The following is a 17,556-nucleotide window of genomic DNA, read 5'->3' on the forward strand; positions in this document are numbered from 1 at the left end:
GAGCAACTGGAGCGCCTGCACTGTTTGGAGTGGCTGCAGGAGCAGGGTCTGCCGAGGCTGGAGCAGAGGAATTTTGAGGGATCCTGCTAATACACAGGCAGGGAGGGTGCAAGGAGATGAGAGTTTGTCTCTTCCCAGTGATGTCCAGTACTGGAACAAAATGCAATAAGCACAAACTAGGACATGACAGGTTCCTTTGAATATCAAGGAACACCTTTGTACTGTGAGAGTCACGCCTCAGTACAGGTCACAGGAGCCCTGGGGGCTGTGGTGGCTCCGTCTCAGGGATCCTCAGCTCTCAAACAGTGTGATCCTGGGCCACGGGCGGCTTCTGCTGGGCTGGAGAGGACAGTGCTCTGTGTCCTGACTGCACACAGTGGACACTTGAGCAGGGACATGGCTACAGCCTGTGCAGGGCACACAGATGGTTGGGCACGCACTGCACATGGGCATACACTCACACACGAGTGTGTACACTTGCGCTCAAGGTGAGCGTGCAGGCACCTGTGCACATCTGCACACACCTGCATCCAGGGTCGTGCACGTGAGAGCACACCCGTGAGTGCCCAGGGAGAGAGCGCGTGTGGTGGGGTGCGTGTAGCAGGGGGTGCCCGGGATGGGGAGTGCCCGGAACTGGCGGGTGCGCTGCACGGGGGCGGTACCCGGGATGAGGAGCCAGGGTCGGGAACTCCGGCTGCATCCCACCGCTCTCCCCGGGGCGGGGCGGGGCGGGGCGGGGCGGGGCCTGCGCGGCGCGGGCCAATCAGCGCTGTGCTCGCCGTCGGGCGCGGGGTTAAAGCCGGGTGCGGTTGGGGGGGGGGGGGGGGTGGAGTGGCGCGCGGGATGTGGGCGCGCGCGGTTCTGGCCTGTGCGGCACTGTGCGCATGCGCACGCGCTTGGCTCGGCGGGCCCGTGTGCGCGCGGGAGGCGGCGGGCGCGGGCGGCGCGCGGTACGTGGCGTTCCTGAGCGCCGGCACCGCCACCGGACCCGCGCTGGTCGAGAGCGTCTGGGCTGCCCCCGGCCGCCTCCGCGCCTGCTGGGCCCGCCGCGATCCGCGCCTCGCCCGTGCCTTCCGTGCCGCCTGCGCGCAACGCCCTCCTGCCGCGCCCGGAGCTGCGCTGCGCGGGGCCCTGTCCGCGCTGTGGCGGCGTCGTGCTGCCTGCACCGACCCCGTGTCGCCGGGACCGCAACGCCGCCGCCGCCGGGGCTGGACGCTGCCAGGAACGCTGTGGTGCGGCGCGGGGAACTCGGCGGGGAACTGGAGCGAGCTGGGTACGGATCGGCGGGGGGCGGCGGGAGCACCCGGTCTCGCTCCGGCTCATCGGCGCCTCCGCAGGGCTCTTCCGCGGCCCCGACCGGTGCTGTCGGGAGCATGACCAGTGCTGGGCGCAGATCACGGCACTGCAGTTCAGTTACGGCATCCGCAACTATCGCCTGCACACCGTGTCCCACTGCGATTGCGACACCAGGTGAGCCCAGGGTATGAGGAAACGGGGAGCTTGGGGAGCCCGCCCTCCTCACCGGTCCCCTGCCCTCAGGTTCCGGCAGTGCCTGCTCGCCATCAACGACACCGTTTCCAACATCATCGGCGTCACATTCTTCAACTTGTTGGAGGTACCGTGCTTTGTGCTGGAAGAGAGCGAGGAGTGCATCCAGTGGCACTGGTGGGGCGGGTGAGTTCCCGGGGGTGCCCCGGCCCTCAGCGTTTCCTGCCCGGCTGTCTCCTCGGGCACTGACTTGGTTGGTGTGCAGGACCTCACAACGCGTGGTGTCCCCAGGTGTGAGCGTTATGGAGTAGTGCCTCTGGCCAGGATGGTGCAGCAGAATCAGTACCACCCCAGCCTACCAGCAGAGGAGAGGGGCAGCCCCACTGTGCAGCCCCCGAGCAAGGGAAGGAATTTCTCTAGAACAGGGCGTAAGCGGTTTCGACAGAAACTGAGGGCAAAGCCTGGGCACCGCCAGGCACGGAGACATAAGACAGCCCAGCAGCCACAGGGCCCAGGTACCCCTGCGTCAGACAGGGACAAGACTGAGCTCACAACCAGGCACCCAGCAGTGCGTTGGGCGCTAGAGCCTGGCCGTGCAACAGCATCGACAGTGTCAGGACAGGATTTGGTTGGACCAGAGCAAGGAGCTGGAATCTCAGCACGTCCTCGGTGTGGCAGCCTTGGACCCAGCCCAGCCACAGCGCAGTGTGGAGCCACCCCCGTACCAGCTGTGAAGGGGCGCAGGCAGCAGGGTGAGCTGGTACTGTGGGCAGCATGTGCACACCACAGCTGGGGTGGCCCAAGGCCTCAGGTTGGTGGGGTCATGTGCTGGGGGTGCCCATTACCTCCCCACTGTCCTCAGGCCCGGGCAGGGGGTGCAGGTGCAGCAAGCACCTGGGTAAGTGTGAGCACCAGATTGCACCCCATGAGGTGAGGTACCAGCTGCACAACGTGGACAGCCGGACACTCTTCCACTGCAACTGCACGCGCAGGTGTGAGTCCAGGAGGAAAAGGCCACTGTGTGCATACAGTTGGGGATCAGAGGAGGTGGGATGCTTGCCCTGGCCAGCACCTGGTGACATGCGCCCTCCTGTGCCTGCAGGCTGGCACGGTGCCTCCACAGGGCAAGGGACTGCAGCAACATGGACTTGGCTGTCCTGGCTGACCACATCACCATGGACTGCTTTGTGCTAGAGCTGCCTGCTGCCTGCAGCCCAGGCAGGGGGTCACAGCACAGGTAAGTGCAGAAGTCAAGAGGCCAGGGCCTGGGTGGGGCAGGAAACCAGTAGTGCAAGCATTGGCCCCTGCTCTGCTGTGCCACAACCGGGCTGCAGGGCAGGGGCAGTGGATGTTGGTGCTGCAGGGTTACAGTGATGCTCACAGCTTTGCTTTTCCAGCAGCTGTACCATGATGACCAGGGCTGTGCTTGTACCTGCACAGCAGCTCAAAAAGATTCTAAGACGCTGGGGCCCTCCGCATGTGAGCTCCAAGGCCAAGCATCTACACGGGAAGACACATGCCAGGCGAGGTACCCTCTGTGAGCAGTGCCACCAGCATCGGGTTGTAGAGCAGACACCAGCTTGGCCCCACACAGTGCGTTGATGACACCCAAGCAGTGCTGCCTTGGGGAGGAAGATGTGCTGTGCAGCAGCTGAGAGCTGCTTGGGGTCTGGTCCTCAAGTCAAAGGATGGCACTGAGCATGGCTGTTGGCATGACAGCATGGAGCTGGGGACCACAGCCAGAGCAGGCAGAGGGACTGAGAAGCCTCTCAAGGAGCTGTGGCTGCCATCCCTGAGTATCAAAAGCAAGGGGAAAGAAATAGGAGGGCTCAGGAAAGAGGAAACTCACTGTCCTTTCCTGGTATGCTCTGGGGCAGGGAGGATGGCAGGGCATCCCACCCCTAGATTGGTGACCCTTCAACTGGGGGACCTGAGCAGTGAGGTGTAATCCTGACCCTCTTGCCCAGGTAGGGTAGGAGGGTTGAGGTCAGTACCTGAATGCAGCAGAAAAAATAAAGGGTGGGTGGTCAGAGCATGGTATATGGTACAAGAGTTGAGCCTGCTGTACCCTCTTGACACTGTGGCCCCCAACCCAGGGGTGATCCTGCCCCCAGCAGTGAGCACAGTGCAGCTGGGGTGGGCAGGATCATTTATTTTGTCACTTGCACTATGTTCAGGCTGAGGCACAGTAGTAGAGCAGGGAAGGAGCAAGCTTTGATCTCCGATCTCCAGGCTACCCTGTGGTGGTCCTTGCTCTGTGCCTGTCACCATTCCTGCCAGAGCCCTGCCCTGGCCTTTTGTGCCACCTCAGCACTCCTCCCATGGGACAAGAGTCCTGCACTTGGAAGTTCATGAGAGGTTCCCCAAACCGCATTAAACCAACTTTGCCCACCCTCCCCTGTGTGGTCACCTCACAGCCCAGGGCAGGAGCTTGGGCTGTGGGGGCAGCGGGGCAGCAAGGAGGGGGCCTCTACCTGCCAGGCACACAACAGGGGTGAGGAGTCACTGCAATAAATAAGGGAGGGAGTGTCTCAGCAGGGAAGTGGCAGAGGAAAGCACACAGCAAGCGCGCTATGGGGAGGAGGAAGGGAGCCACTGCATCAGCGGCCCATGGCACAGCTATGTCTGTCCAGTTCCTGGGGGCTGTCCCCCTCCTTTGGGGAGGTGCCACAGCCTGGGGGGCTGGTGGCACTCATTCTCCGGCAGGGATAATAGCCCTGGTCTGCACTCTCCTGCCGCCGGCCCAGGGCCTGGTCAATCATCTCCAGGCGCAGTGCAGGCAGCAGGCCCAGGTTCCGGGGGTCAGCCCTGGTCAGGGAGCTGTCAGCAGAGACACGCCGGAGGCCACTTTGCTCCTGCACAGTCTGGTAGAACGAGCTGCTGTCTGGGCTCTCAGCTGCCTGTCCCAGCTCCTTGCTTTTGACTTCATGGTGCCCCAGCTCCTCATGGGGCAGATGGATGGTGGGGATGCTCCTGGGGAGGCTGCAACGGCTCTGGGGTGAGGGACTGCGGCTTGTACCCCTGTCCCGGCTTGATGGCCGCAGGATGAGGCCCTGGAATTTGGCCAGGCTGGGGCTTCGGCTCCGGTGACGTTTCATCTTGCCTGGGCTGGGACTACGGGACTTGGGAGCCAGGAGGACAAGTGTACTGTCATCCTCTTCTGAGCTGCTGCCTGAGCTGTCTGTAGAGCTGCTGCCCTCCTCTGACCTGGGTAGGGAAATCTGCACCCCTGCATCAGCACTGCTAGCTGACCCTCACAGGGGACTGTTGGGTACCACACCAGCTGGCCTCCCCCATCCAGAGACACCCCCGACACCCCCCTCTGCCATCTCCATCCCCCCTCACCTCTTGGCTGTGCTCACCTGGAAGGGCTCAGTCACACCAGCAATGCTACTGGAGGTGTTGCTGTAATATCCAAGGATGTACTCTCCGTTTCCCTTGGGCAGTGCTTCCTCAGAGAACATCACCTGCAGCCCAGAGACACCTGATGGGCACCAGGATTGGCACAGGGGTGCCCCCCCGCCACCTCCAACCCCAGCCAAAAGCACAAATCTCTGCTGCCAATACCATGAGCCTGCTCCATACTCAGCAAAAAGCAGTAACGAGGTGCCTGCCTCCCCCATCCAGGGGCACAAAGGGCCGATTGTCCCTCTAGTGTGGGGCAGAAGTGCCAGCAAGACAGTAGGGCTGGCCCCAGCTCACCTGTGCACACAGCTGCTTCTCCAGGCAGCGCTCCCCATCATCACTCCTGGCCCAGACATATGACACGTAGTCTTTAGGGTGCCGAAACCCCACCTGTGCACAATACGTGGGACAATACAAGTGAGTGGGACAATGTGAGCCCCACTCGGCACAGTTACTCTTCAGTCTCCTGTTGCTCAGCTGGCTCTGCTTGCAGAGGGTGACCCAAAGCTGCCTTGCACCCCCCTGCAGCTGTGCCGTGGGGTGCTGTGGGGCCCACAGAGCAGGGGGAAGGAGGAACTGCTGGACCAGAGCCTCCTGAAGCAGGACCACATCATGATGCCAGGGGAAGGGAGGGCACAGCTCCATGCCCTCGCCATGTTCACTGGTGGGGGTTAGCTCAGAAGGGACCCCGCAGTGCTGTGCAGTGCTCCCCACTCCCTCCAGCCCCAGCAGCCCCCAAGCCCCTACCCGGTAGAGTCCTATCCAGTCCCAGGAGCTCCGGTGGAAGCCAACAGCCATCTTGTACCTGACAACTGCTTGCTCAGGCCTGCTCCACTCATCAGCCACATAAATCTCAACTGGGGGCTTGTCCACCTTGGAAGCAAACTGCCAGAGAAAGAGTATGGCAAAGAGCTGCCTCTGCTACCCAGGGACCCCATGCACATACCCACAGCAGCCCCCAGTAAGAGGCAAGGGTGCTGAGCTCGCCAAACTGGAGTAAGCTCCCCACACAAAAGGCCTGACGTTCCACCCCTGCAGCTCCTGCCTGTGTTCCCAGCAGCCCTGGACAGTGCTCACCTGCACGGCAAAGATGGCAGCTACTGGCTTGTGGTCGCTGACGGTGTATTCCATGTGACTGCAGTAGCACAGTTGGCTCACTGACAGCACACCCTGGCTGGGCCGGTGCCCACCTGTGCCCAACCCCTTGCTGGGAGGTTTTATCTTCCACAGGATGCGGTCAGTCCAGGCAGGTTTTCGCTTCTTGGCACTGCAGGGCAGAGAAGAGCATCTCTTGCCTGGCAGGGGCAGTCGGCTCTGACCCAAACTGCCTCCCCCTGGCACTACGGCACATGTGGGCAGAGGATGTGGCTCATCCTGGCACTCAGCACAGCTGCTGGGACAGACCTGTGCTGGCAGCAGCACTGCTATCACATCACAGTCCAGCCTGTGCCCACCCCAGCACGGCTGCTCTCCCCACCCATCCACACCAGCACCTACACTGGCTCTGAGCGCCACAGCTCCTGCATCTCTCAGCCCCACCTCATGCCCAGCTCTGCTCTCCTACCTGCTGTCATACTTGTTGGTGCCCACATCAAACTTGAAAGTAGGTGGGAAGTTCAGGGGTCCCTCCTGGAAGCCTCTGAGAACAGGCCACGTGCTTTTGGCAATGTTCAGCTGTGGGGAAGAGAGCACATCAAGGAGCACAGCAACCCCCATAGCCAGACCCCTCCGCAAATCCTGCCCAGATCTCCCCACCCTCACACACTGTGAAATCCCAGTCCCATTCCTGCCAGCTCCCACAGCTCTCAGGGTTTGTCTATGCCAGCAGCTAGTCTGTAGACTCAATGCCTCAGCTCTCCTTCACACACTCATGAGGGAAGTGTGCCCAGCTCCATCCAGACTGACCTGGGATTCTGCTGTCCCTTCCTCCCCCAGAGACATGAGAGCCAGGGCCCTTTGTGTCCTATGGGTTGCAAGAGGACGTGCCCTGACCAACAGCTGCATGGGCAGTTTTGGGGAGAGTCGATCACTGCTAGGGTTCCAGTGTAGGCTGGCAGCACACCCATCCCTCACCTGATCCTTCTCCCAGAGCTGGCTCAGGACATTGCTGTCAATGGCATACTTCACAAAACAGATGTCCAGGCTCTCAATGCGGAAATTGAGGTCCCCAAACCAGAACACGAGGCTGTGGATGGCAGCAAGGGCAATGGGCTGAAAGGGCTGAGGCTACCAGAGCAAGGGACAGCAGGGGAAAGATGTCCCCAGCCTGGGGGCAGCCTTAGCCCACAGCACAGGTGCTCTTGGGAACACTGGCACAAGTCACTGCTCAGCCAGCAGCCTGGCCAGCTGCCAGGATTCTGTAGGTAGGACCAAGCACCATTAGCCAAATGGGCCAGACTTCCCCAAACTGAAACCAAGGGTGGGAATTTCCACATGAGGCACCCATTGGATTCAGATCGCAAAGCCAGGACACAGGGACAGAGCTAGGCCCTCTGACTGGTCCCAAACCCCAAGAGTGCTAGTAAGGCAGGAATTGTACCAGCCCTGAATGTGGTGAGACCAAGACCCCTCTATAAACACCTACCCCACCATGCTGAGTCCATGCTAGGCCAGCTCTGCAGGCAAGACCAAATCTCCAAACTGTGCTGGGATGCAGGGGAGACCCCACACCCTACATGGAGGTGGTCAAGGACTAGGACTGGCACTAGAGCCCAGACTGGGAAGCAAAGTGGTGGGGTACGCACTCATGGTCCAGGATGCCGTTGGCCACAGGCCCCTCAAACTGCTGCATGTGCAGTATGGTGGCAAAGTCCTCCTTGCGCTGCTCCGCCTTTTCCAGGTGTGCTGGCAGGTGGCAGTTCAGGAAGCAGACCATGTGGCCGAAGATGGAGAGACGAACACTCACCCCACCCTTGTTGCCCTGCACCAAGAGGATCCCATGACTCCTTGGGAAGCCAGCCCCTTGCAATCTCCCCCCAGGGCCACACTCACCCAGTATCCCCCCAGCCCTGTCCTGGTGCAGTCTGTCTGGATGTCCTGAAGGAAGGGCAGGTGGTAGTACTTGGCAAATACCAGCAGGATCACACCTTGCATCCTCACTGTGCTGACCTGGAATTGGAGCAAGGGCTGGAGTAGGATGGTAGAGAGCCTGGGGACAAGGGGACAACTCCCCTCACTCCAGGCCATGAGGCAGTACCTCCACCCTTCGTGTGCCCCTCCATCCTACAGGTGACTAACAGCACATTTGGTTCAGAGATCTGTGCATACTCTCCTGAGCACTGACAGCCAAACCTGAACCTCAGTGATGCTGGGCTTACATATGCTCTGAGGCAAATGCCTTGGGGAGCTGAGCCTGCCCTGAGTCTCGCAGGCTGTTGCCAGCAGCACCAGCCAGTTCCCGCATTTACCTCCTCACCCTGGTTCAATGCAGGGGGCAACATAAAGCCACCCCAAAGCACCAGAGGGGAAGCATAACCACAGGAAAGACAGCTGGGTGGCACAAGCCAAACAACTTGCTGGGTGAGATGCAACAGCAGTCCCTGTGGCCTGGATGGCTGCAGGCTGTCCCTCCAGCCAGCTCTCCCACTGCACCTCCCTCCCAGCTTTCTATTGCTATGTCCCACCTGCCTGGCAGGCAGAGAGAACACCAGCAGCCAACTCCTTCAGGACTCCTTACCAGGATGAAGTGGAAGGGGCTTAGTACATCCATGAAGAGTTCACTCCACTGATCTGTGAAGAGGGCATCCTTCAAGCGTTTGTTTATCTTTGAGTTTACCTCCTGCAGCCTGAGAAGAAATGTACAGGTCCTTCAGCCACACCAGGAAACCATCTGTGTCCCAGTTAGTGAGAACTTGGGAGAGGTGCCAAAGCACAATACTGGGCAGCAGGACAGGGTGGAAAGGGCAGTTCAAGGGAAGACACTGATTTTGGAGCACAAACCAGCCACGTCCTTGCTCCAGTGATTCTGGGCCATGTGGTGGCAGGAGGCACAAGTGGCCCTGAATCCAGGAGGCTTTGGCCCTTTCTAAAGCAGAAGCAATTAAGCTGCACAGGGTTGAGCAGAAGCCTAAAGCCCATCTCAGTGTGCAAGAGGGGCTTATGGGGCCTTTCAGTCTCTACAGAGAAGTCATGTCCCAACAGTACAAGGTGTCCAGATGTATTTGAGCTGCATAGCTCAGAGCAGCAGCAACCAGAAAGCTAATAGTGCTCCTCCTAGCTGAGAAATTAATGAAAAGAAGGAAAAATGTCCACAGAGAACAGCACAATCAGGAAATGTCTTGCCAAAAAAAATCGAGCACTTAGAGCACAAAGACACAGGTCAGAGGAAGGACACAGCTAGGCAGAGATGCCAGGAAGTGAGCAGTAGCAGGACACCCTGCCCTGGCCAGAACACGGTCCCAGCAGGTCCCTAACTATCAGCTACACCCCTCACCCCATCCATCCAGCTCAGGTTGACCTCTGCCACCCACACAGACCCACTCCACTGGCCTGTAAGGCTGAGGGGACTGAGAGGCTGGCTGCAACATAGCTCCAGCAGTGTCAGCCTTTACACCACTATGCACCTGCAGCTGGGAGCTCGGGGGCAGTCCTGGAGGCAGATCCAGCTTTTCCACCTCATACCTATAGGCAGAGGCTGCTTCCTGCTCCCTGTGCAAAGACAGCACATCCCTGGCCTTAGCAGGAATTCATACACTACTGCAGTCCTCCAGGGACAGCCACCCTCACCTCACCAGCCTCAGCACAGTGCTGTGGTACTGCCCTCTCAGCACATCTGTGTACCAGGGCCACGGAGCCAGTCCAGCCTCGGGAGAACAGATCTATGCCCTTGATGCCTGCATACCACATGCAAAAGCACAGAGGAGGAGAATGCTCCCAGAGGACTTGGCGAGGTGAGTCAAATGCCTTGACAGACCTGACCCAAGGACTGCCACAGCTCACAGCAAGAGCAGGGCTAACTTGGTCCAGCATAGCCAACCTCAGGCTCGATGAGTATTCAAGTCTAATCAGTACTCAAAGGCTTCAGTTCCTCTCAGCACTCCCATTTTTACCAGGAGCTGATTCTCCATCACCTTTTCTGACATGCTATCATTTGTGATGCACACATCACCCCTCCCTGCTCCCCATGCACCAAGGGAGGCTGGGGCTGCAGCTCTTCCATTCCTTGTCCCCCAGGGCTTTGGGGATTCCCTGAAAAGGGAATTCACCAGAGGGGGGAGGGGAAGGAAAAGGAGGAGCTGCACCTCATCTTCTTACCCAATGGCGATCATGTCCACATCGTTTGTCTCGCCCGTGTTGAGGTGCAGCAGGGATGTCACATCATTTGGGGGCATGGCTGTACCTACGTTCCAGGTGACCACTGTGATGCTTGGGAGGACAAAGGAAGAACAGGCTAATATGAAGGCTCAGACAGGTTCCTTGTAACCCTGTTCAGCCCCCAGATCCACCAAAGAAGCCTTTTGCGGGCAACAGAAGTAGCCAGGGCTGAAGCTTAGTCATGGCATATATACAAGGTCCTTAACTCCTACATGAGAGAGACAGATCCTTGCCTCCAAGATCTGCACCTGAAATTCTAGAAACCAACACTAAGAGCCCTCGTCTTCATCACCACTAGCTGACACAGACAGGCTGCGAGACGGGGTGTCTCTGGAAACCCCCTCCCTTCCCCAGGAAGGCTCAGGCTCCTGGGGAAAAGGACCCGGATCTCAGTTCCCAGCCTCTGCCAGCCACAAAGGCCAGGGCAGCGCATGTGACAGCAGTGCTGCAACCCCGCAGCGGTGTCCTTCACCAACGCAAAGCAACATCCGTCACAACACATTAATGCCCTTGCGCAACGGGCACCAGCAAAGGGCCCGCAGGCTCTTTTGGTAGTGACAGGAGCCTCAGTCACGGGGGAGACGATTCAATATGGAAGGAGAGCAGCGCCACACTAGCCCCGGTGCTCGGGGACAGTGGGGGCAGGTTGCACTCACTCCAAAGTCGGTGTCTCTACCACGACATCCCGCACGAACAGTGCGCGCCAGACATCCTTCCCGCCGGGATCTTGCCTGCAGCCCCGCACCCCAATCCTGCTGAATCCGCCACAGCGGGAAGAAGGGGCACAGCGGATGCTGCTCCCACGGCACTGCGAGCCCCGTCCTCGCGAGCGCCCCGCGGCCCCACTCACCGGAACGCGCCGTCCTCCGGGGCTCGTCCCGGGCAGTCTGGTAGCAGATCGCAGACGGCGCTGGGGCCGAGACGACCGAGGGGCCGGGCGAGGACGGGCAGCTCTCCCGTCTCCGCTCGGGGGCTCAGGCCCGCCCACCCGCCGGCAAGGAACTCGCTGGAGACGGCCTTGGGCAGCGTGGGGGCGCGGGGCACGGCGGGGCCCGCCCAGGCCGCGATGTGGTCGCTGGACTCCGCTTTGGGCAGCATCTCCCGCCGCTCCGGCGGGGCCGGCGCGGGGAAGGTGACCCGGCCGGGCGCTGCCGGGGACGGGGGACCGCCCGGGCCGGGGGACAGCAAGGCCGGCAGCGGGAGACCCTCGGGCGGGGTATGGGCCTGGGGCCGCTCCTCGGTTCCTGCGCGCCGCGGGCAGCCGTGCCCGAAGCCGTGCCCGTCCGGTCGGGAGCTCCTACGGCCGCCCGCGACGCCGCCGCCGAGGAAAGGCACCGCCGAAACCCCAGCGTCGGGCGGGAGCCGAGCCGCGCTCCCGGGGCCGCGCGGGGGGCCGGGTCGAGACCCCTCGCCGGAGGCCGAGCCCCGGTCGGCGCTGCCGCGCCGGGCCGGGTCCATCGGCAGGAGAAGACCGGAGCGGCCCCGGCCCCGGCCTCGACCCGGCCCCGCGCACCTTGCGGCCCCGCCCCGTGACGTATCCACACAGTGACGTCAACGCCCGCCACCTGCGCGGCGCCTCAAAGGCGCAGGAGCGGCCCTGCCCCTCGCGCACCTGCCGCTCCGCCCTGCTCACGTGACGGCCCGTGCCTCGCCCCGTCCGCCGCTCGAAAGCCTTTCCTGGCGTGTGCCTCCCCCTCCCTCTTCACACCTGTCCTTGCGTGTACACACCTGTTCTTGTGCATGAACACCTGTCCTTGCACACCCTCCCTGCGTGTACGCACCTGTTCTTGTGCATGAACACCTGTCCTTGCATACCTGTCCTTGCAAGTGCACATCTGTCCTTGCTCATGCACATCTGCCCCTGCAAATGAATGCCTGCCCTGGTGCATTACTGTGTATATGACTATTCACCACCGAAGCTGTTGTGTCAGCTTGTGCCAGATATGTCTGTGGTCTGTTGCAGAGTGTTTGCATTGTTGGTGAGCACACGCACCCTCGGGCAGTTGTGTGTGAGCGTGTGAGTGTGTTTGTGTGTGTTGTTGTGTCTGGCTGTGTGTGTATTTACACATGGGCTGTGTGTGCTGCATGTGCATCTCTGTGTGTGTACTGGTCTGTGTGTGCAGCTGTGTGTGTGCAGCTCTGTGCAGCTGTGTATGTAGCTGGGGATGTGTGTGTGTGTCTGTGTGTGCGTGTCTGTGTGTGCAGCTCTGTGTGTGTAGCTGGGGATGTGTGTGTGTGTCTGTGCAGCTGTGTGTATGTGGCTTTGTGTGTAGGTGCTGCTGTACCTGTGTGTGGCAGTGCCCATGTGCTCCAGTGCCTGTACAGCGTTTTGTACAGGCAGGTCTGAACACCTGCACTTGGGGTGCACACATACATAGGAATCTGGGTGACAGGTTTATCCTCATCCTGTGCCTGCTACAGTGTCTGGGGAAGGCTGGAGCTTGAGGAGGAGAAAGAGCCGGGTGAATTAAGGAGTGAGGCAGAGGAGGATACTGGCCAGAGAGTATAAGATCCTTGGATCGCCATGGGATTCAGTCAGGAGCCAAAGGAACTGTGGGAAGTCCCTGCCATCGTGAAGGGGCACTTGCAAATCATTTGTGATCAGTGGTGGCAACTGGGAAAGGACTGAGGAGAGTCGATGTCACACTGCTCTGCACTGGACACAGCACTCCAGGGGTAGCCTCATAGGAGCCTCTGTGACCTCCTTTGGCCTGCTAACAACACCCCCCCAATGCAGCTCAGGATGTCATTCACCTGCTTTGCCCCAAGGAGATGGTGAGCTCATGGTCAGTGAGGGTCAGGGTGTGCAGGGTTGTGGGGGTGGGGTGCGTGTGTGTGTGTTGGTGTGTGCTGTTGGTATGTATGTGTTGGTGTGTCGTTGGTATGTGTTGTTTCTGTGTCGGTCAGTGCAATGGTGTGTTCTGTGTGTATGTGTAGTTGTTTGCGTTGCTCTGTGTGTTGGTGCTGTTGGCGTGTATTGCTCTGTGTGTGTTGGTATTGTTGGTCTCTGTGTGTTGATCTGTGCTCTACTGGTGTGTGTTGCTCTGTGTGTGTGGTGCCATTGGTCTGTGTGGTGCCAGTCTGTGCAGATTGTGTGTGTGTGGGTGTTGTTGGTCTCCATGTGTCAATCTGTGCACAGTTGGTGCTGCTGTGTGTGTGGTGCTTTTGGTCTCTGTGTGTTGGTCTGTGCACGGTCGCTGTGTGTTGCTCTGTGTGTGATGCTGTTGGTCTGTGTGGTGCCCATCTGTGCATGGTTGGTGTGGTGGGTTTCAGGGCTGGCTAAATGCCAGGGCACTTATTAGAATATCCTTATTCATTTCCTGCTGTGACATAGGATTAGGAGGAAGGCAAAGCAGACTTAAACTTGAAAAGGGTATAAAGAAAAGTTTATAACAGTAACTAAAAGAAAGAATAATAAGAATTCTAATAAAACTTTTAGAACATTTCTCCCCCATAACCTTTTCTTTCTCTCTAACAATGTACAGAAACAATTCAGTTTATTACTTTTAGAATAGTCTTTCTTCAGTTTACTTAGGGAGAGAAGTCTCTCGTTAATATATGAAGACTGCTCTATAAGAAAACAGTTCTCTCCTGGCTTTGAATTTCTATTAATAGTAGCCACCAGGAAAATCTGCCATTGTGAAGTCCTTCCCATTTTTCACAGGTTCTCGCACAGCTGTGTTTATGGGCCATGTCAACTTATGGGGTACTGTTTTAAAGATGAGCTGCTTAAGAGCAAAGGTTCTCTTCATCTATCATTGAAATCATAATTTCTGGGAATAGAGGTCTTCTTTTCTCCCTGGGGGCACAGGGTCTTCATCACTCTTTTCTCTCTCTGTATAAACTTATGGGATCACAGCTACTTTAACATCTGCTTACTTTAGCACAGAGGCCTTTGCTAGATATCTACCATTTGAATGATTCATCTCCCCTGACTTTTCAATGCATTACAGGGAAAAAGAGCCTGATGTATCAATTATATTTTTCTCCATATCTTTATAAGAGTACTTTCACTAAAGGCATTTCTTTATCCCTCCCTCTGGGACTTGACTTCTTCATTGACCTCAGTGACTTCGTGCTATTCTGCTACGTGTTTGCACTCTGTCCTTTTCTCTCACTCGAGGGAGGACTGAAGCACTGAAAGAGTTAATATCTCACCCGGGGCCTGCAGACGGTTACATGGCCCTGGCCAGGCTCTGTAGCTTGCAGCCGGAGCTGCGGCTGGGCTGGGGGGGAACGCAGTTAGGATCTCGGCAGCCGGGCCATGACACAGCAGCAGCACACCGGGGGCCGATGGCTTCTCCTCCCCCTGTCCGCTGGGTGCAGGTGAACCTCAATGGCAGCAGAATTTTGGCCGAGCCAGCCCAGCCCCGGCTGCTCCTGGGGCCCAGCAGACCCCGCTCGGCCTGGGCTGGTGGCAGGGCAGGGCTCGGTAGCAGCAGTATGTCAGCAGCCGCAGCCGCGGCCCGGCCTCGGCCCCGCGGCCTCCCCTTTCCTTGCCCGGCAGCGATGGGGCCCGGCGGGCGCCCTGGAGAGGGGCTCGGGCCCGCGGCAGGGGCTGCCCGGCTCGGCCTGCCTGACACGGGCCCGGCCCAGCCCGGCCTCCTCACCTGCTCTCAGGCCAGAAGGGAAAAAGACCCTCCTGGGCTTTTTTGTCTTTAACAGGTATCTTCACGGAGGCGTGTACAGTTTCCTTACTAGTTTAACAAATTGTCAGTTTTCAAAACTAATTACTGAATGATCTTTTTGTCAGACACAGGGGAAACTGCTAGCAGCCTCTTTTAGAAAGTCACTTCCATGACTGCCTCCAATATAAAACCGCGACAGTTGGTCTGTGTGTTGCTGTGTGTGTCGCTGTGTGTCGCTCTGTATGTGTCGCTGGTGTCGCTGTCGGTCTGTGCACGTTGAGCGCTCGCGGCTCTTACGCGCCATTCACAGGGTGCGCACGCGTCTGCGCGCGAGACTGTTAGCGTTCGTGTGCGCACGTGTTTTGCGCGCGAGCCGCCGCGCATGCACGGCGCCGTGCGCGTGCTCGTGGCGCGCCGGACGTGGCAGCGGCGGGAGCGATGCGGGCGGTGCTGCCGGGGCCGGGGCCGGGGCCGGGGCCGGGGCCGGGGCCGTGGCTGTGGCTGCTGCTGGCGGCGGCGCTGGCGGCGGGCGGCGGCTCGGAGCACCCCCGGCTCCGCGAGACCGTGCTGCAGGACCTGGCCCGCGGCAAGGTGGAGGTAAGCGCGGGTGGGGACCGCGGGACGCGCCGGGGGCGAACCCGTTTTCCCGCCGGGTGCCTGACGGGGTGTCCTCTCCCGCAGACCTGCGGCGGGTGACGGCTGAATCGCCTCAGGGAGGTACGTACTGGGGCCGGGCCGGGCCGTGCCGTGGCGGGGAGTCGGGGCTTCCCTACGCTGAGCCGGGCCCGACTGGCCATTCTCCGCAGGTGAAGGCGTTCGTCACCCAGGACATCCCGTTCTAGTACCTGCCGGCAGCGGCTGCAGCGCTGGGGTCCGGATGGGATGGGATGGGATGGGATGGGGGATGGGATGGGATGGGGGATGGGATGGGTGAGGGACAGGATGCAAGGGAATGAAGTATGGGAGGGGATGGGCTGAGGGACAGGATGGGGTTTTGTGAGGAATGAAGGACAGGGTTTGGGGAGGAGTGGAGAATGCGTAGTTGGGGAATGTGATAAAGGATAGGATGGTATTACATGGGAAAGAGGATGGGATGGTAGGCAGTGAAGGATGGGATGATGGACAAAACAGATGGGATGGAAAACAACAGGATATGAGAGAAGATGGGTTGGGATGGAGGATGGTACAGGACAGACAGGAATGGGATGTGATGGAGGACAGAAGGGGATGTGATGAAGGATGGGATGGTATAAGGATTGTGTGGGCCTGATCAGTGCTGCCCATTCCTTGACACATTGCCCAGCCATAACCTGGAGATGAAACACCTGCCTGGTGCTGACCCTGAGCTTGTGCTCCTCAGCCTCCGGTATGAGGAGCTAGAGGTGAGTGGGCAGTGCGGCACCTGCTGCCACAGGGCCTGGGGTGCTCAGTGCCCCACAGGTGCCAGGCTACAGCCCCTGTCTGGGTGCAGAGAATTCCCCTGAGCGACATGACCCGGGAAGAGATCAACCAGCTGGTGCAGGAGTTGGGCTTCTACCGCAAGGAGACGCCTGAGACCCCTGTGCCAGAGGAGTTCCAGTTTGCCCCTGCCAAGTCTCTGCCAATACTGCCGCCCCCCCAAGCACCCACTGCTGATGGCAAGACCCCACCCAAACATGACAAGGAAGAACACCCAGACCTCTAGCAAGGAGTGGCACCCTTAGGACAGGGTCCTGCAGCCAGTCCCCAGTGCAGGGAATGAGGGCGTTATGGCAGCTGGACATGGTGTCACAGGGTGGCAAAGGTTTTCCCCCCCACTCTTGCTTGTGTGCTGGTTGATGCCCTCCTGTCCTTGGAGCCCATTATCCTTGGCCAGTCAGGAGGAGCAGCATTTCTTGCAGTCTCTTGCTGTGCCCAGATGTTTAGCTGCTCCCAGCACCGGGCAGCAGTATCCTGCTTGCATGGGACAGGATGAAACCCTCAGCAGAAAGCACCAGGTGCTAAGGGTAGATGTGCTGAGTCCCAAAGGTGGGAGAGCTGTCCCAAGAAGGGGAATTTACCCCCCAGCAGGGTTTATGTCATATCCACCTCCTAGTAAAGCTTTTATTTGCAGTCATCTGCATTGTGTCATCTTTTCAGAGGGAGCTCGGTCGTGTGCATCCCAAACTGCTCTGTTCCAAGGACAGCTGGGTGCCCCAGAGCTTCTCACAGAGGTAGAAGATGGCACAGTCATAATCACTTCTGGTGAGCCATATACCAACCTACAGACCAACTGTGCTGTTCCTGTGCCACCCCTCCCCAGCATGATAGAGGGGTGAGGGTAGTGGACACCATGGCATGGGATGAACTGTTCTCACAGGGTGCAGGAGGATGGGCATGAGCCCATGAGTGAGTCCTGCAGTGTTGAACCAAAGCCCCATGGCTGCACTGGCCCAGTTGGAGACATCTGGCCCTCAGCTAGGGAAGGCGGTGGGGCACAGCTGCACTTGACCATAGTCTTGCTGGCCATGTGGGAGTTTTTCCCTGTGCCAAGCCTAGGGCAATAGGGGGCAGTGAACCTTGGTCTGGGGATGGCTCAGCTATGGACATCATCAATGAGGTGAGGAGCTGTACATGCCCCAGTGTCCCTCTGGGCTGGGTAAGCAATTGAGTTGCAGGTAGAGGGGCCTGCAGCAGCTGGACTGCCAGCATTCCCCAAGCACTGTGGTGTGCAATATGCCACTGGCAGAAGGACCTGAACCAG

The 17,556-nt window shown here is 59.2% G+C and overlaps 3 protein-coding genes across 7 annotated transcripts; 2 read left to right on the forward strand and 1 right to left on the reverse strand.

Annotated features, from left to right (window-relative positions):
- Nucleotides 1-828: 828 nt before the first annotated feature.
- Nucleotides 829-3,528, forward strand: PLA2G3 (phospholipase A2 group III). Of its 2 annotated transcripts, none has more exons than XM_077187903.1 (7): nt 829-1,273; nt 1,338-1,470; nt 1,540-1,674; nt 1,780-2,240; nt 2,351-2,480; nt 2,591-2,725; nt 2,886-3,528. In XM_077187903.1, exons 1-7 carry the CDS (start codon nt 844-846, stop codon nt 3,088-3,090), a joined length of 1,629 nt encoding a protein of 542 aa, XP_077044018.1. In that variant the 5' UTR covers nt 829-843; the 3' UTR covers nt 3,091-3,528. The 2 variants fall into 2 exon arrangements, with proteins under 2 accessions (XP_077044018.1, XP_054502020.1); XM_054646045.2 differs by having other exon boundaries at nt 2,889-3,528.
- A 92-nt stretch (nt 3,529-3,620) lies between these two features.
- On the reverse strand, nt 3,621-11,764 carry INPP5J (inositol polyphosphate-5-phosphatase J). Of its 4 annotated transcripts, none has more exons than XM_054645562.2 (12): nt 11,057-11,763; nt 10,147-10,257; nt 8,570-8,678; nt 7,885-8,001; nt 7,638-7,813; nt 6,967-7,078; nt 6,458-6,567; nt 5,971-6,160; nt 5,641-5,778; nt 5,191-5,283; nt 4,851-4,955; nt 3,621-4,709 (listed from the first exon to the last, which is right to left on the reverse strand). In XM_054645562.2, exons 1-12 carry the CDS (start codon nt 11,662-11,664, stop codon nt 4,089-4,091), a joined length of 2,490 nt encoding a protein of 829 aa, XP_054501537.1. In that variant the 5' UTR covers nt 11,665-11,763; the 3' UTR covers nt 3,621-4,088. The 4 variants fall into 4 exon arrangements, with proteins under 4 accessions (XP_054501537.1, XP_054501538.1, XP_054501539.1 ...); XM_077187902.1 differs by having other exon boundaries at nt 4,498-4,695; nt 11,057-11,764; XM_054645563.2 differs by lacking the exon at nt 5,641-5,778 and having other exon boundaries at nt 11,057-11,764.
- A 3,420-nt stretch (nt 11,765-15,184) lies between these two features.
- Nucleotides 15,185-16,929, forward strand: SELENOM (selenoprotein M). The gene is made up of 5 exons (XM_054646046.2): nt 15,185-15,431; nt 15,516-15,551; nt 15,641-15,675; nt 16,138-16,216; nt 16,306-16,929. Exons 1-5 carry the CDS (start codon nt 15,273-15,275, stop codon nt 16,516-16,518), a joined length of 522 nt encoding a protein of 173 aa, XP_054502021.2. The 5' UTR covers nt 15,185-15,272; the 3' UTR covers nt 16,519-16,929.
- Nucleotides 16,930-17,556: the final 627 nt, after the last annotated feature.

The sequence above is a fragment of the Agelaius phoeniceus genome, chromosome 18 (genome assembly GCF_051311805.1).
Source record: "Agelaius phoeniceus isolate bAgePho1 chromosome 18, bAgePho1.hap1, whole genome shotgun sequence".
In the NCBI taxonomy this organism is placed as follows: domain Eukaryota; kingdom Metazoa; phylum Chordata; class Aves; order Passeriformes; family Icteridae; genus Agelaius; species Agelaius phoeniceus.

Bases quoted from the DNA above. Each gene is read 5' to 3' on its own strand.
- PLA2G3 (XM_077187903.1), top strand. From the start codon at position 844: ATGTGGGCGCGCGCGGTTCTGGCCTGTGCGGCACTGTGCGCATGCGCA. The intron at 2,241-2,350 runs GTGAGCTGGTAC...CACTGTCCTCAG, and splicing joins GAAGGGGCGCAGGCAGCAGG to GCCCGGGCAGGGGGTGCAGG. The intron at 2,481-2,590 runs GTGTGAGTCCAG...CTGTGCCTGCAG, and splicing joins CACTGCAACTGCACGCGCAG to GCTGGCACGGTGCCTCCACA.
- INPP5J (XM_054645562.2), bottom strand. From the start codon at position 11,664: ATGGACCCGGCCCGGCGCGGCAGCGCCGACCGGGGCTCGGCCTCCGGC. The intron at 7,814-7,884 runs GTGAGTGTGGCC...CTCTTGGTGCAG, and splicing joins CAGGGCTGGGGGGATACTGG to GGCAACAAGGGTGGGGTGAG. The intron at 6,568-6,966 runs GTGAGGGATGGG...TCTTCCCCACAG, and splicing joins AGCTCTGGGAGAAGGATCAG to CTGAACATTGCCAAAAGCAC.